The 16,075-nt window shown below is 55.7% G+C and overlaps 4 protein-coding genes across 4 annotated transcripts; 1 reads left to right on the top strand and 3 right to left on the bottom strand.

Moving 5' to 3' along the window:
- Nucleotides 1-1,034: 1,034 nt before the first annotated feature.
- On the top strand, nt 1,035-5,358 carry ENH_00066710 (hypothetical protein, conserved; the record flags this gene model as incomplete). The annotated part of the gene is given in 2 exon segments (XM_013582331.1): nt 1,035-3,611; nt 3,616-5,358. Coding segments are annotated over 2 exon segments (4,320 nt in total).
- Nucleotides 5,359-7,369: 2,011 nt separating this feature from the next.
- ENH_00066700 (hypothetical protein, conserved) lies at nt 7,370-7,951 on the bottom strand (the record flags this gene model as incomplete). The annotated part of the gene is made up of 2 exons (XM_013582330.1): nt 7,370-7,590; nt 7,831-7,951. 2 exons carry the CDS (start codon nt 7,949-7,951, stop codon nt 7,370-7,372), a joined length of 342 nt encoding a protein of 113 aa, XP_013437784.1.
- Nucleotides 7,952-9,655: 1,704 nt separating this feature from the next.
- On the bottom strand, nt 9,656-10,775 carry ENH_00066690 (hypothetical protein, conserved; the record flags this gene model as incomplete). Its single annotated transcript, XM_013582329.1, has 2 exons — nt 9,656-10,111; nt 10,572-10,775. 2 exons carry the CDS (start codon nt 10,773-10,775, stop codon nt 9,656-9,658), a joined length of 660 nt encoding a protein of 219 aa, XP_013437783.1.
- Nucleotides 10,776-13,329: 2,554 nt separating this feature from the next.
- On the bottom strand, nt 13,330-14,233 carry ENH_00066680 (hypothetical protein, conserved; the record flags this gene model as incomplete). Its single annotated transcript, XM_013582328.1, has 3 exons — nt 13,330-13,504; nt 13,728-13,804; nt 14,117-14,233. 3 exons carry the CDS (start codon nt 14,231-14,233, stop codon nt 13,330-13,332), a joined length of 369 nt encoding a protein of 122 aa, XP_013437782.1.
- Between the last annotated feature and the right edge of the window lie 1,842 nt (nt 14,234-16,075).

Genomic DNA, 16,075 nt, shown 5'->3' with positions numbered 1-16,075 from the left:
GGGGCCCCCCGGGGGGCCCCCCGCCGTGGGGGGCCCCCCGGGGGGCCCCCCGCAGCGCGGGGCCCCGAGGGGCCCCAAGGGGGGCCCCCTCCATAGATCCGCCACGGGGGGCCCCCAGGGGCCCCTGTGCTGCTTGGGACATTCGGACTCAGGGAGATGAGAGACGGGGGCCCCTGGAAAGGGGCAGACACATCTGCTGCTGCTGCTGCTGCTGCTGCTGCGGGGGGAGGGGCCTGCGCTGCTGCTGCTGCTGCGGTACTCGTGCTGCTGCTGCTGCTGCTGCTGCTAGGGGGCCCTGGGGGCCCCTTGTTGGCAAGGAGAGACGGGGGCCCCCAAATTAAAACGAGGGTTTTTTAACAAAGAAAACAAATGCTGGTCAAAGAGGAAACAGAGACACGCAGTTGCTGCTGCTGCTGCTGCTGCTGCTGCTGCTGCGGGCCCCGAGACCCACAGTTCACTCCGGGGGGCCCCTGGGGGCCCCCAGATGCAGTAATCGAGCAGATAAATATATAAAATGGAGTAAATTTGGTTTATTATAGTTATTAATAAAGAAAAACTGGCCCCCAAACCCTAAACCCTAAACCCTAAACCCTAAACCGCGAACCCTCGCCGTGTCTCGAGTGCTGGGGCGCCTGGAGGGCTCGAAATTTATTTATATCTTCTTTTCTTCGTCTTTTATTTTCAATTTTTAAAACTTTATTTTATTATTTATAATTAGGGTTTAGGGTTAACTGCGAGGGTTTAGGGTTTACAGCCTCACGGCCAGAGTTTAGGGCCGGGGGTCCGCTTCTTGCTGTCTGTGCATCCGTGCTAGCAGCAGCAGCAGCAGCAGCAGCAGCAGCAGCAGCAGCAGATTGTGTTGTTGATCCAACGAATCGTAGAATATACTGCCTATGGTCTCGGTTCCAAGATTTGGAGTCTGGAGTTCAGGGTTTAGGGTTTAGGGTTTAGGGTTTAGGGTTTAGGGTTTAGGGTTTGCACCACATGCCCTTCGGCATAGTTGCGCGTAGCAGGTAACGACCAGAAAGCTCCCGATGAAGCAGCAGCAGCAGCAGCAGCAGCAGCAGCAGCAAGAGGAGCAGCAAAGTCGAGACTCCGGAGAGAAGCAACAGCAAAGACTGCAGCAGCAGCAGCAAAATGAAGTAATGCTTGCGCGCCAAGAGCTGCAGCAGCAACAGCAGCAGCCGCTGCAGCAGCTGCAGCAACAGCTGCAGCAGCAGAGGCAGCGGGGGCAGCTGCTGGAAAAGCGGGAACACCTTCTGCAGCAGCAGCAGCAGCAGCAGCAGCAGTGTGGCATGACCAGCATAGCTCAGCTGCTGCCTTGCTGCTGCTGCTGCTGCTGCTGCTGCTCTGTCTCCGTTTGCTGGGGGGCCCTTGAGGGGTGGGTCCCTCAGGGGGGCCCCTGCTGCGCTGCAGCAGCAGCAGCAGGAGCTTGGAATGCATGCAGAGGCTTCAGGCGGGGGGCCCCTGGTGCAGCTACTGCTGCTGACGTGCTGCTGCTGCTGCTGCAGCAGCAGCAGCAGCAGAGAGACCTAGCAGCAGACCGCCTGCTGCAGGCGGTGGGGCTGAGGCCTGCTGCAGCAACGCGGCAGCAGCTCAACACGCTGCTGCTGCTGCTGCAGCAGCAGCTAGACCAGCTGCTGCTGCAGCACGGCCTGGCACAAGCTCAGCAGCAGCAGCGCAAACAGCAGCAACAGCGCCAACAGCAGCAGCAGCAGCAGCAGCAGCAGCAGCAGCCTCCACTGCAGCAGCAGCAGCAGCCTCAAGAGGAACAGCAGCAGGAAGCAGACTTTGAGGACCCTTCAGAGGGGCCCCCAGATGAGCTGCAGCAAACGAACCCCTCGAAGGAAATCCCTGGGGGCCCCCAAGGGGCCCCCCCCGGGGGCCCCCCAGGGGCCCCCCTGGGGGCCCCCCAAGGGGCCCCCCAAGGGGCCCCGCAGGGGGCCCCACAGGGGGCCCCACAGGAGAGTTTAGTACTGGAAAGATCCCCAAATGAAGTTCCCCAAGGACTATTTTCGAGAGGCGGCTCGTCTGCTGCTGCTGCTGCTGCTGCTGGGGGCGCAGCAGAGGAAAAGGTTTCTCTGGCTGGATATGTTGCTGCTGCTGCAACAGCAGCAGCAAAGAGATCGCGCAGGAGAAGGCTGGAGGCCCTACTGGCTCGAGAAGCCCTTTACAGGGTACTTCACGCAGCACGAGGGGCCCCCCAAGGGGCCCCCCAAGGGGCCCCCCAAGGGGCCCCCCGAGGGGCCCCCCAAGAAGTCCCCCAAGGGGCCCCCCAAGGGGCCCCCCTAGGGGCCCCCCAAGGGGCCCCCGTAGGGGCCCCCCAATCCCTAATGGACAGCCAAAAAGAATGCCCAACTGACATTTCAGAAGCCCCTCTTGAGGGCCCCACAGCCGGGGGCCCCCCCATAGCTGGGGGCCCCACAGCTGGGGGCCCCACATCTGGGGGCCCCACATCTGGGGGCCCCACATCTGGGGGCCCCACAGCTGGGGGCCCCACAGCTGGGGGCCCCACAGCAGGGGGCCCCCAAGAGGGTCCTGCAGGCGGTAGTGAGGGCCCCCTAGGGGGCGAGGGCCTTAGGGTACTGGAGGGGGGGCCCCCCAATGGTGGGGGCCCCCCAAATGGCGGGGGGCCCCCAAGTGGGGAGGGGCCCCCAAATTGCGGGGGGCCCCCAGATAGGGGGAGGGGCCCAGATGGGGAGACCCTTTTGCTGCTGGATGGTTCCTTAGAGAAAAGCGAAACAGGAGTGCAGCAGCAGCAGCAGCAGCAGCAGCAGCTGCTGCTGCAGCAGCTGCTGCTGCAGCAACTGCTGCCGATGGCCCCTTTGGCTGCTTGGGTTACTTCTGCAGCAGCAGCAGCAAACCCTGCCAAGAGCAGCAGCAAAAGAAGAGGCCGCTCTAGCTGCAGGCCTGCTGCTGCAGCTAGACCCACTCCCGAATTTCTGCTGCTGCTCACCCCAACACAGCTGCAGCAGCAGCAGCTGCAGCAGCAGCAGCAGCAGCAGCAGCAGCAGCTGCAGCAGCAGCAGCAGCAGCTGAACTGTTGGGCGGACGAGGAGGCCAATGGCGAGGAGACAGCAAAGGCGCAGCGAAGTGCAGCAAAAACGGGCAGCACGAGCCCTCCACCCACAGTGCAGCAGCAGCAGCAGCAGCAGAAGCAGCAGCAGCAGCAGCAGCACAACCAGCGAGTATGTCTGCAGCAGCAAGCGCTGCAGGAGGAAGAACAGCAACTATGTAAACTTCAGCAGCAGCAAGAGCAGCAGGGTCAGATGCCGCAGCAGAAGCAGCAGCAGGAGCAGCAGCAGGAAGAGCAGCAGCTGCAGCAACAGGTGCAGCAAGAGCCACCGTTGTCGCCCCAACAGCAAGAGCAACAGCAGGAGCAGCAGATGCAGGAAGAGCAGCAGCAGCAGGAAGAGCAGCAGCAGCAGGAAGAGCAGCAGCAGCAGCAGCAGAGGCAGCAGGGGAGGCAGCAGCAGCAGCAGCAGCCACGTCTGTTTTTCTCTTCTGCTGTCGAGACTGCTGCAGCAGAATGGCTGCATGCAGTTTGCTGCTGCCGCGGACTGCACGCAGCAAAGACCTTCAACAGCAGCACAAGGCAATGCTGCTGTTCTTAGGGCCATCAAGCAGCTGGACATGCGTTGGCTGCAGCAGCAGCAGCGGCAGCAGCAGCAGCAGCAACGGCAGCAGCAGCAGCGGCAGCAGCAGCTGTTGCAAGAGCAGCCAGAGGAGCGGCAGCAGCAGCACGAGCGGCAGCAGCAGCAGCAGCAAGAGCAGCAGCAACAGCAACAGCGAGAGCAACAGCAGCAACAGCGGCAAGAGCAAACGCGACGGCAACAGGAAGAGCTGCAGCAGCAGCAGCAGCAGCAGCAAGAGCAACAAGATGAGCTGCAGCAGCAGCTGAAACTGCAGCAGCAACAACAGCTGCTGCAGCAGCAGCGGCTGCTCCTGCCGCCGCTAGTGAGCAGCTGCAGCTCATTTGGCCCCAACAGTTCTTGGGGCGCTGTCAGCAGCAGCAGCAGCAGCAGCAGCAGCAGCAGCCACAGCAGCAGCAGCAGCAGCGACAGCAACACTGGTCAGTGCAGAATTAACAACGGCACGGAAGGTGGTAGCATATGCAGCAGCAGCTGCAGCAGCAGCAGCAGCAACAACAATGACGGCGGCAGTAGCAGCTGCAGCAGCAGCAGCAGCAGCAGCAACAGCAGCGCTGCGGATCTGCTGCCGCTGGAGGTGGGGTATGTTTTCTGGGGGCCTCCTTCATCTCCCTTCAAGTGTCTTTACAAAGGTAACGCTGCTGCTGCTGCTGCTGCTGCTGCTGCTGCTGCTGCCGTAGCAGCAAAGAGTCCAGCAGCAGCAGAAGAGCAAGCTGTGGCAAGTGGTGCAGCAGCAGCACAAGCAGCAGCAATAACGGCGGAAGGAGCAGCAGCAAGTACAGCAGCAGCAGCAGCAGCAGCCACAGAACCATCAGCAGCAGCAGCACAACCAACGGCAGAAGCAGAAGCACAAGCAGCAGCAGCAAACCCAACACTGGGAGACTGTACAGCAGCAGCAGCAGACACAGGAGCAGCAGCGAGCAGCAGCAGCTCTGTTACAACGTCAGCAGATGCAAGAGCAGCAGCAGACAGCAGCAGCACTGCTGCAGCAGCAGAGGCAGAAGCAGCAGCAGCAGCAGCAGCAACATCAAGAGGAGCAGCAGCAGCAGAACTTACAACAGCAGCTGCAGCGCCGGAACCGCCAGCACCAGCTCTAGCAGATGTGCCCGCCCCACTAGGCCCAGCAGCAGCAGCAGCAGCAGCAGCAGCAGCAGCAGCAGCAGCAGCAGCAGCAGCAGATGAAATGTGGGAGATGGTAGTTAGGGTTTTGGGGGCCCCCGGCAGCTGCCTAATATACCACGGCCCCAACCACTACGCACTTGTGTTTGCTGCTCGGGAGTACAGGGCAAACAGCTGCTGCTGCTTCTGCTGCTGCTGCAGCAGCAGCAGCAGCAGCAGCAACACCGGCCAGCAGCAACCACAGCAGCAGCAGCGTGAAGAGTGCCTTGACTCCATTGCTGCTGCCAAACAGGGGGCCACGCCGTTGCCTCTACAGAGCAGTTCCAGCAGCAGCAGCAGCAGCAGCAACAGCAGCAGCAGCAACAGCAGCAGCAGAAGCAAGAGCAGCAGCAGCAGCAGCAGCAGCAGCAGCAGCAGCAGCAGCAGCAGCAATTGCTGCTGCAACAGGGAGGCGCCTGTGCAGCGCGAGCTGCTGACAGCTCGCCGGCGGCAGCAGCCGGCGGTTTGGATTTCTTTTGAACTTCTTTGCCAAGAAATGGAAAAGACAAAAGGGTATAGACTGCTCTACGTCACAAACCCTAAACCCTAAACCCTAAACCCTAAACCCTAAACCCTGGGGCTAACTGGCCCAGTGCGGGCAAGCTCACCCCCAAACCCTCGTGCATGTTCGCCTCCCTGCCTCTCACACCCTAAACCCCAAACCCTAAACCCTAATCCCTCCTGATTTATAAGTGGTTTCGTGCCACAAACCCTAAACCCTAAACCCTAAACCCTAACGGCTGTCGACTGCTGCACGTCTTAGGCTGTGACCCCGCTGGCAACAGCTCTGCGCCGTAAACCCTAAACCCTAAACCCTAAACCCTAAACCCTAAACCCCAGGGTAAAGGGCAATGGCAGCCTAGAGGCAGATGCCTCGAAAACGGCTCACTGCGAAAATAGTGAGACCGGAGTTCTAGGGTTTAGGGCTAGGGTTTAGGGTTTAGGGTTTAAATTGTAGTTCCCAGCGCCACTGCTTCTCGCAGTGTTGCTGGCTGCAGCAGCAGCAGCAGCAGCAGCAGCAAGAGCAGCAGCAGCAGCTGCTGTTGCTGCTGGGGGGTGGCTAGTATACCTGCTGGTTTCGCAGCTGCCCTGCAGACACCAACAAACCTCCAGCCCGTCCAATGGGCCAAGGGTTTAGGGTTTAGGGTTTGGGTTTAGGGTTTAGGGTTTAGGGTTTAGGGTTTAGGGTTTAGGGTTTAGGGTTTGCCTGTGACAATGTCGTAATTTCGACGGCGAGACGCAGAGCGGCTTCTCCGGATATGCTGAAGCAGCAAAAGATAAGCCCTTCAGCAGTGAGGGTCTAGGGTTTAGGGTTAGGGTTTAGGGTTTAGGGTTTAGGGTTTAGGGTTTAGGGTTTGGGTACCTCTTTTTTTTCGGCTGTCTCCGTTATTCGCCTTGCCCTCTCGTAGTCAACAGCAGCACCTGATATGACGTCCCAGGGAGAGCTGAAGGAAACATAAGGGTTTAGGGTTTAGGGTTTAGGGTTTAGGGTTTAGGGTTTAGGATTTGTTATAAGGAGTGCAGTGGGCCCTCGCACAGTGAGCAGTTCAAGTCCATTGGCCGCAGCTTTCGCTGCAGTACTGGCGAATTAGGGTTTAGGGTTTAGGGTTAGGGTCTGCTGCCTAGGGTTTGGGGCTTGCTGCCTAGGGTTTAGGGTTTGCTGCCTAGGGTTTAGGGTTTACGGCCTAGGGTTTAGGGTTTACGGGACCCGCGAGGCGGCTGCCTGTGCGCTTCGATCCTTCTTTGCTCCTTCTGAAGACAAATGCCCTAAACCCTAATGCTTAAACCCTAGACCCTAAACCCTCAACCTTAGAACCTGGCTAGGTGTGGCTAGCTGGGCGCCAGCACACTAGCTAGCTAGCTAGCTAGCTAGCTAGCTAGCAGGCCAGTTAATTGGGGCCAGCCGTGTTTAGCTAGCTAGCTAGCTAGCTAGCTAGTTATGGCTAGCTACAGCTAGCTAGCTGGCCAGTTACGGCGAGCTGCAGTTATCTGTCTATCCAGTTGTGGCTAGCTGCAGTTCGCCAGCTAGCTAGCTAGCTAATCTTGGCTAGCTGGGGCGAGCTGGCTATCTGGCTGTGGCTGGCTGTAGCTAATTAGCTAGCTAGCTAGATAGCTAGCTAGCTAGCTAGCTAGCTAGCTAGCTATCTTGCTACTGCTGGCTAGCCATCTACCCAGCTGGGGGGAGAGCTATTGCAGCTTGCCGTGGCTAGCTAGCTAGCTAGCTAGCTAGTGGCTAGCTAGCTAGCTAGCTAGCTAGCTATTTGGCTAGCTAGGGTTAACTCGCCGTTTCCTCCATCTGTCTTCTTTGCTGCATTTGTTCCTCTCTCTCCAGCATCTTTTTGCTGCACCAGACTCGCACCCAAACCCTAAACCCTAAACCCTAAACCCTAAACCCTCTGTTGCCACAAGTGCATCTCATGTTATCCAAACTCACAGCTGTGACTCCCCACAAAAGCTACAGCTAGCCAAATGGGACGACAGCTAGCTAGCCAGCTAGCTAGCTAGCTAGATAACTAGCTAGCCAGCTAGCTAGCCATTTGCTAGACACTATCTCCCCTCTGCTATCTATCCAGAGTCATCGATCTGTCTGTAGCTACTGCTGCTACTACTGCTGCTGCTGCTGCTGCTGCTGATGCTGCTGCTGCTGCTGCTGCTGCTGCTGCTGCTGCTGCTGCTGCTTGCCTGCGGGCAGCTTGGAAGATTTGGTTGGCTTGCTGCCTCCTGTGTCTGTCTTCCTCAGAGAGGCTTTTGTCCCACAGCGTTTGGGGGGCCGTTGAAGGCTCTGAAGGGGCAAAAGTAAGAGGGTTTAGGGTTTAGGGGTTTTAGGGTTTAGGGTTTAGGGTTTAGGGTTTAGGGTTTGGATTTTAGGGTTTAGGGGCTTGGGAGAAGAAGTAAGGACTTAGGATTGGGATTTTATGGGCTTTTGGGCTTCGCTTTGAAAACATGGCATTCGGTCTAGAGCTCAGGGTTTAGGGTTTAGGGTTTAGGGTTTAGGGTTTAGGGTTTAGGGTTTAGGGTTTACCCGTGTCTGTAGCTAGTTGCATGGTTTCCACGCGGATGAATTTCTCTCTTCTTTCTCTAAGCCGCTTTTTCTCTAGGGTTTCTCTGTCTGGAAAAACCCTCCATTTGTAGTTCGTCAGCATTGCTCTAGGGTTTAGGGTTTAGGGTTTAGGGTTTAGGGTTTCGCGTGCGAGCCTAGCCAGAAGACCAGCAGAAGAAGAAATAAAAAGGGAGCATCTAATTTGCATTGAGTCTAAAGGGGTTAAAGTTCAGGGTTAAGGGGCTAGGGTTTAGGGTTTAGGGTTTAGGGTTTAGGCTTAGGCTTTTGGGCTGCAGCCCCAGGGCTTATGGAGTGACCCGCGAAGAGACTAAACGGCTTAGGGTTTAGGGTTTAGGGTTTAGCTTCTATTTTTGACTATTTCATCACCTGAAATGATTAAAAATTGTTAGGAGGAAGTCTCGGAGAGTCAAGGAGGGTTTCAGGTTTTAGGGTTTAGGGTTTAGGGTTTAGGGTTTGAGGTGTATGAGCAGGTCACCTCCTCTGGGGTCTTTCACTAATTTGCATGCGCCAATAAAAGCAAAAGAAGAAATAAAAAGTAAATAAAGTTTAATAAACTTTTAATTTAATTAAATTCTTTTTCTTCTTTTCCCTTTTGCACCCACCAGTCAACACTGTCGCCTGAGGTGTCTGTACACCCCAGCTATGCAATTGAATTCAACAACTTCCGGATGTTCTTTTAAATATATTCTTTTTCTTGAATTTCTTTTTGCAAAATCCTCGAAAAATCTTTCAATAAAAATATATTTTCAGATCCAATTTCTCCAAACCCTCGAGTTAAGAAAGACACTACTAGAAGACACCTAGAGGGTTTAGGGTTTAGGGTTTAGGAAGGAATGATTCCACTATTTGTGGCTCTCCCAGAGATGCGCTCTTTTAGGGTTTAGGGTTTAGGCGGGACTAAACTCAGCATGTGCGGCCATTCCCGAGATGCACTCTTTTAGGGTTTAGGGTTTAGGGTTTAGCCGCGCGCAGCCACGGTGGCTCCAGTGTTTAGGATTTAGGGTTTGCAGGCTCTTAGTATGCTACAAAGCGCGTAAATGAATTTATTTGACTAAACCCTAAAGCCTAAACCCTAAACCCTAAACCCTAAACCCTAAACCCTTGTTTGGCAGTTGGCCCCTGGGGCCCTCAGCGAGGCCCTGGGGGCCCCCAAAGCCCCCCAAACGCTAAGGGGCCCCAAAGGGCACCAACAGCAATCTGGGGGCCCCCAAGAAGCCTTTGGGGGCCCCCAAGAAGGTCTTGGGGGCCCCCAAGAAGCTCTTGGGGGCCCCCAAGAAGATTTTCGGGGCCCCCAGGAAGCTCTTGGGGGCTCCCAAGAAGGTCTTGGGGGCCCCCAAGAAGGTCTTGGGGGCCCCCAGAAGGCCGCGGGGGCCCCCAGAAGCCGGAGGGGCCCCCAGAGAACTCCAGGGGGCCCCATGACACTGAAAGGGGCCCTTAAAGACCCAATGGGGCCCCCAAAGGCCCATGGGGGCCCCCCAAAGACCCATGGGGGCCCCAAAGGTCCATGGGGGCCCCTAAAGGCCCACAGGGGCCCCAAAGACCCATGGGGGCCCCTAAAGGCCCACGGGGGCCCCCAATGGCTCATGGGGGCCTCCACGGACCCATGGGGGCCCCTAAAGGCCCATGGGGGCCCCAAAAAGCCTTTGGGGGCCCCCAAGGACCCATGGGGGCCCCAAAGGCCCATGGGGGCCCCCAAGGACCCATTGGGGGCCCCCAAGGACCCATGGGGGCCCCAAAGGCCCATGGGGGCCCCCATGGGCCCTTGTCGCTGTCAGGAGGGGCCCCCTCAACTGCCGCCTACCCTGACTTGACTCTCTCCCTGACGCACTGCCAACGTTTGCTGCTGCTGCTGCTGTTGCTGCTGCTGCTGCTGCTGCTGCTGCTGCTGCTGCTGCTGCTGCTGCTGCTGCTGCGGCTGCTGTGGGCGCACTGCGGGGGAGCTAAAGCTTGTGTGCAGCAGCGGCTGCTGCTGCTGCTGCTGGGCAGTGTCATCTGCGCGGCGGGCCTTTCTTTGCTGCTGCTGCTGCTGCTGCTGCAGCTGCAGCAGCTCTTCTCCAGGAACCGCGCCGACGGCCTCCTGCTGCAGCTGCTGCAGCTGCTGCAGCTGCTGCAGCTGCTGCAGCTGCTGCAGCTGCTGCTGCTCCGGCTCGTCTGCTGCTGGCTTGACAGCAGCAAACCACCGCCACAGCAGCAGCACCCAAACCAGCAGCACCAAAATCAGCACGCAAACAACCACCCGGCCCTGCAGCAGCAGCAGCAGCAGCAGCAGTAGCAGCAGCAGCAGCAGCAGCAGCAGCAGCAGCAGGGTCCTCAGGCTAGCTGGCGGCTGCTTCTAGTGGGCAAGGAGCCTAGGGGAGTCCCAGGGCTGCTGGGGTTTGGGCTAGCTAGGGTTTAGGGTTTGTTAGGGTTTAGGGTTTGTTAGGGTTTAGGGTTTGTTAGGGTTTAGGGTTTGTTAGGGTTTAGCGGCTTTTAGGGTTTAAAGTTAATTTGGCTTATATTTCGCAAGGGTTTAGGGCTTGGTAGAGAGTTGAGGGTTTGCGAGCTGCGAGGGTTTAGGTTTTGTTAGGGTTTAGGGTTTACTGGGGTTTCCTAGGGTTTAGGGTTTACTACAGCTCAGCGGCTGCCAGGGTTTAGGGTTTGTTGCATTCTGGATTGCTCAGGGTTTAGGGTTTAGGGTTTAGGGTTTAGGGTTTGTGGCTCACAACTTTGCTGAGGCGCCTGCGGCCCCTTCCCCTCTTTTTGGGGGCCCCTATGAGGCCCCCCCTTGCTGCATATCTGCTGCTGCTGCTGCTGCTGTCTTTGCTGCTGCTGCTGCTGCTGCTGCTGCTGCTGCTGCTGTAGAGGCGCCTGGAGTCCGCAGCCCAGCCATGCTGGCCCGCCTGGTGCCACAAACTGCCCGTGACCATTGTTGCTGCTGCTGCTGCTGCTGCTGCCGCTGCTGCTGCTGCTGCTGCCGCTGCTGCTGCTGCTGCTGCCGCTGCTGCTGCTGCTGCTGCTGCGGAGGGCTGCGCTAGGGCTCACAGAGAGCCCTAGCTTCTATGGGCCATGGCCGCAAGTGCTAAACCCTAAACCCTAAACCCTAAACCCTCAAAGGAAAAGTGCGGAGAAAACCGGCCACACAGGACTGTCCCCTAAAAGGAAAAACGAGGGTTTAGGGTTTAGGGTTTAGGGTTTAGGGTTTGGTGAATTCGCGCGCACGAAAACAACAAAAGTTATTTCTTGAAGCAGCACAGGTCCCACAAAGTCTAGGGTTTAGGGTTTAGGGTTTAGGGTTTAGGGTTTAGGGCTTGGGCCTACGGCGCCGAGGTCATCTACGCAGGCCAGTGGAGGGTTTTCTTCCTATACTTTGCTCACAGCTTGAAATTTAGGGTTTAGGGTTTAGGGTTTAGGGTTTAGGGTTTAGGGCTTAGGGTTTGGAACAGCTGCCGAAGAGGCCCTCGCGAGACAGCCCCAAACAGGAACAAGCGTTTAGCGTTTGTGGCTAGAATGCTTAGGGTTTAGGGTTTAGAATTGAGGGTTTAGGGTTTAGGGTTTAGGGTTTAGGGTTTAGAATTTGACCTTAGCGTTTACAAGTACAAGAATGGCCCGGATGCTTGGGGGCCACAGTGTCCAGACCCTAGCCCTTGAATCCCAAACCCTCACTCCCAAACCCTAAACCCTAAACCCTAAACCCTAAACCCTAAACCCTAAACCCTAAACCCTAAACGCTGAACCATAAAGCGTAAAACCTGAAATCTCAAAAGAACAAACTTGCCCTCTTACTGCTTCGTACATGTCAGCTAGTGCCTTCGCCTGGGGACCGAGGGTTTAGGGTTTAGGGTTTAGGGTTTAGGGATTAGGGTTTAAAACCTGCTCGCAATTAAACAATTACTTTTAGAGTTTAGGGTTTAAGTTCACAGCAACGAGATAACCCTTAGATGTGGGTTGCTGCTGCTGCTGCTGCTGCTGCACTTGCTGCTGCTGCTGTGCCCAATGCTGCTTCTGCTGCTGCTTCGGCTGCTGCTGCTTTGGCTGCTGCTGCTTTGGCTGCTGCTGCTTTGGCTGCTGCTGCTTTGGCTGTTGCTGCAGCAGCTGCTGCTGCAGCAGCTGCTGCTGCAGCCTCCACAGGCGCATCACTGCGTCTACAGCAGCAGCAGCCGCTGCTGCTACTGCTGCTGCTGCTGCTGCTGCTGCTGCTGCTGCTTCCTCTTCAACTCAGCCCCTTGGGGGGGTCCCTTTGGGGGCCCCTTTGGAGGCCCTTTAGAGGCCCCAAAGGGGCCCCCATGGAGCCTTTGGGGGCCCTTTGGGGGCCCCCATTCCAGTGGCTAGCCCCTAGCTAGCTGCCTAGCTAGCTACCCAGCTAGCTACGAGCTAGCTAGCAGCTAGCTGCAGCTAGCTGCTGCTAGCTGCTGCAGCTAGCTGCAATAAACTGCTCCGCACTCCACGGCTGCGCCCAAGTACTTTTGGAGGCCCCCAGGGGCCCCCAAAGTACCCTGGGGGCCCCCCGAGACCCCGGGGGCCCCTAATACCTCGGGGGGCCCCTGGGGGGCCCCCCATGAGGCCCCTAGGGGTTCCCCTCCGGGGCCCCTGGGGGCCCTTCAGCAGCTTTTAAGACCCTTTGGGGCCTCTGGGGGCCCCCCAGCAGCTCTTTTAACCCTTAGGGGCCTCCAGCCACTTCTAGGGGCCCCCAAAGGACTCCAAATTGAACTTTTTTGGGGTTCAATTGAATCAATACAAAATGATAATAATGAACTGGCGCATTTGACAAAAGAAAAAAACAAATTAAAGTTTCGTTTCCACTGCACAGTTGACAAGCTAGCTGGCCAGCTAGCTGGTTAGCTAGCTAGCCAGCTAGCTAGCTACCTATGTGGCTAGCTGGCTGGCTAGCTGGCTAGCTGCGTGAGTTGGGGAGGTTCAACTGGCTAGCTGGCTAGCCAACCAGTTGGGCAGAGAACTGGCTAGCTGGGCGGCTCGCCTAGGTTGGCTAGCTAGCTACTCTTTTTCTTTGGATGGCTAGCCAGTTGCTTGGCTAGCTAGCTAGCTAGCCAGAGTTTAGGGTTTAGGGTTTAGGGTTTAGGGTTTGCGGGTGCCTGCGTGGTTGCCTGGCTAGCTCTGCCGTCAGTGGATAAATAGCTAGCTGGCTTGCTAGATATTTATCAAGCTAGCTAGCTACAATTCTAGTAGGGTATTTAGCCAGCTAGCTGCCCAACTAGCTATCTAGCTAGTACTCCAGCTAGCTAATCCGCTAGCTATCCAGCTAGCTAGCTAGTCCTCCAGCTAGCCAATCCACCAACCAGCCAGCTAGCTAGCTAGCTAGCTAGCCGGTTAGTTCTCCAGCTAGCGAATTCGCTAGCTAGCCAGCTAGCTAGCTAGCTTGCCCTCAAGCTAGCTGGTTCGCTAACTAGCTGGCTAGCTAACATGCCAGCTAGCTAGCTAGCTAGCTGGCTAGCTAACGTGCCAGCTAGCTAGCTAGCTAGCTAGCTAGCTGGTGGGCCTGTTGGCGATGGCGTAGATGAGTTCGTTGATGGGAACTCTTTGGCTTTTGCTGCCGGTGCAAAAGAAAAGAAACTTTTGGAGATTTTCTTCAGCAGCAAAAAATCCAAAAAGAGACAAAAGAGACCTCAAAGAAGACAGAGACAAACAACCCTCGCTCTCCCTGCAGCAGCAGCAGCAGCAGCAGCAGCAAGAGTTGCAGCAGCAGCAGCAGCAAGGTAGCAGCGGCAGCAGCAGCAGCAAGAGTTGTAGCAGCAGCAGTTGCAGCAGCAAGAGTTGCCAAAGCAGCAGCTGCAGCAGCACCAGCAGAAGCAGCAGCAGCAACAGCAGTGGCAGCAGCAGCAGCAGCAGCAGCAGCAGCGGCAGCAGCAGCAGCAGCAGCTTACAGTCCTAGTTGCTGCAGCGCCCCAAAGATGTCCATCTCGCTGAAGATTTCCCGAAGGCCTTCGAGCTTTTGCTCTGCCTGCAGCAGCAAACGCATGCACTAACTGCTGCTGCTGCTAGTGCTGCTGCTGCTGCTGCTGCTGCTGCTGCTGGTGCCGCTGCTGCTGCTGCTGCTTTTGGCCTAGTTTTGAGTTCCTTGGCGCGCCTTCTTTGTGTCTTGGCTTTAGCCGGGAAGGGTTTAGGGTTTAGGGTTTAGGGTTTAGGGTCTGCAGCATCCCAGGGTTGAAAGTTTGTAGCTCCTCTAGGATTTCGGATTTCATAGGTTTAGGGTTTAGGGTTTAGGGTTTAGGGTTTAGGGTTTAGGGTTTAGGGTTTAGGGTTTAGGGTTTACATCTATGACGAGTTCGAATATCTCGGCAACGAGGCGAATAACTCTGATGCTGCAGCAACTTTGTTTTTTAATTTCTTGGAATTGTTTAAATGGCTGGAAGTGCTGCTGCAGCGCCATTTGCTGCTGCTGCTGCTGCTGCAGCACTTGCTGCTGCTGCTGCTGCTGCAGCAGCAGGTGGCGAGAGATGGGCGCGGAGGGCGGCAGCAGCAGCTCGCAAAAAGAGGCAAAGACAAATCTGCAAATAAAATAAAATAAAATAAAATAAAATAAAATAAAATAAAATAAAATAAAATAAAATAAAATAAAATAACACAAAATAAAAGCATTAAAAAATAAAAATAAAATGCAAATATGGAAAAAGAAAAAAATAAAATAAAAACACAAAAAAAGAAAAATAGAAAAAAAGATATTCAGAGAAGCTTAAAAATCGGCAAAAAGGCATTTTAAAAAATGAAAATATTTTCAAAAGTTAAAAAAGAAAAAGTATTAAAAGAGATTGAAAATAAACAAAAGTGAATTTAAAAAAAGTAAATAAAAATAAATAAAAATAAATAAAAATAAATAAATACAAAAGCCCGCCAGTGTGTATCTCTTGAGGGCTTGTTGATGAATTTTGTGGCTGCTCCTAGGGTTTAGAGTTTAGGGTTTAGGGTTTAGGGTTTACCGTTTAGGGTTCAGCGTTTAGGGTTTAGGGTTTAGGGTTTTACCAGCCTCCCCTGCTGTATCCGTTGAGAGCTTTGGCAATGAATTTTGCTGCTGCTCCTAGGGTTCAGGGTTTAGCGTATAGGGTTTAGGGTTTAGGGTTTAGGGTTTAGGGTTTAGGGTTTAGGGTTTAGGGTTTACCGCCCCCCCCTGCTGTATCTGTTGAGGGTTTTGGAAATGAGTTTTGCTGCTGCTCCTAGGGTTCAGTGTCTAGTGTTTAGGGTTTAGGGTTTAGGGTTTAGGGTTTAGGGTTTAGGGTTTAGGGTTTACCGGCCCCCCCTGCTGTATCTGTTGAGGGTTTTGGAAATGAGTTTTGCTGCTGCTTTTGTGCCGCTGCTTTCCAAAAACCTCTTCACATCTGCTGCTGACGCAAACCCTAAACCCTTGGCGTCCAGCAGCCTCCAAGCAGCTTCCAAGTCCAAGCCTTTCCTGCGGCCAAACCCTCGAGGGTTTAGGGTTTAGGGTTTGGGATTTAGGGTTTAGGGTTTGGGGGTTAGTGTTTCGGGCTAGGGTTTGAGGGGCCCGTGCGCGGAAAGCGCATTAAAACGCGCTTTCCACTGGCGAGTGAGGGTTTGGCCTGCGTGGTTTAGGGTTTAGGGTTTAGGGTTTAGGGTTTAGGGTTTAGGGTTTAGGGTTTAGGGTTTGCGAACGTGTAGGCCAAATCTCTCTGCGCCGCCTCTATTTCTCTCAAAACCGCCAGCAGCAGCTCGAAAGCAGCAGCAAGGGTTTGGGGAGAGGGTCTTCTGCGAACATTAGAAAAAAGGGGGCCCCCGGGGGGCCCCCCAAGGGGGCCCCCAAGGGGCCCCCCGAGGGGCCCCCCAGGGGGCCCCCCCAGGGGGCCCCCCGTCAGCAGCGAGCCCACAGTCTCCTCTGCCTGCAGCGCAGAAAGGGTTTGGGGCAGAGTTTAGGCTGCTGAGGGTCTGGCTAGGGTTTAGGGTTTAGGGTTTAGGGTTTAGGGTTTAGGGTTTAGGGTTTAGGGGCGCTGCAGCAAATGGCAAAAAGTAAAATGGAGGAAAGACAAAAGGAGACAGCAGCAGGGCCGCGGGGTGTATGTACAGCTCACGCAGCAGCACCTGTCTCCCGCGAGCTGCTGCTGCGCATTTATTTGTCTCTTTTTTTCCCGCTGCTGCTGCAGCAGCAAAAGCACTTCTGCTGCAGCAGGCAGCCGCCGCGGGGGGCCCCCCAGCAGCGCTGCTGTCCCCGCCAAGTTCACAGCTAGCTGCTTGGCTAGCTGGCTAGCCACCCTCCCGGGGGGCC

Source organism: Eimeria necatrix, genomic scaffold (assembly GCF_000499385.1).
Source record: "Eimeria necatrix Houghton genomic scaffold, Enh_scaff614, whole genome shotgun sequence".
Taxonomy (NCBI): Eukaryota; Apicomplexa; class Conoidasida; order Eucoccidiorida; family Eimeriidae; genus Eimeria; species Eimeria necatrix.
This window is presented reverse-complemented; position numbering and strand designations above follow the sequence as displayed.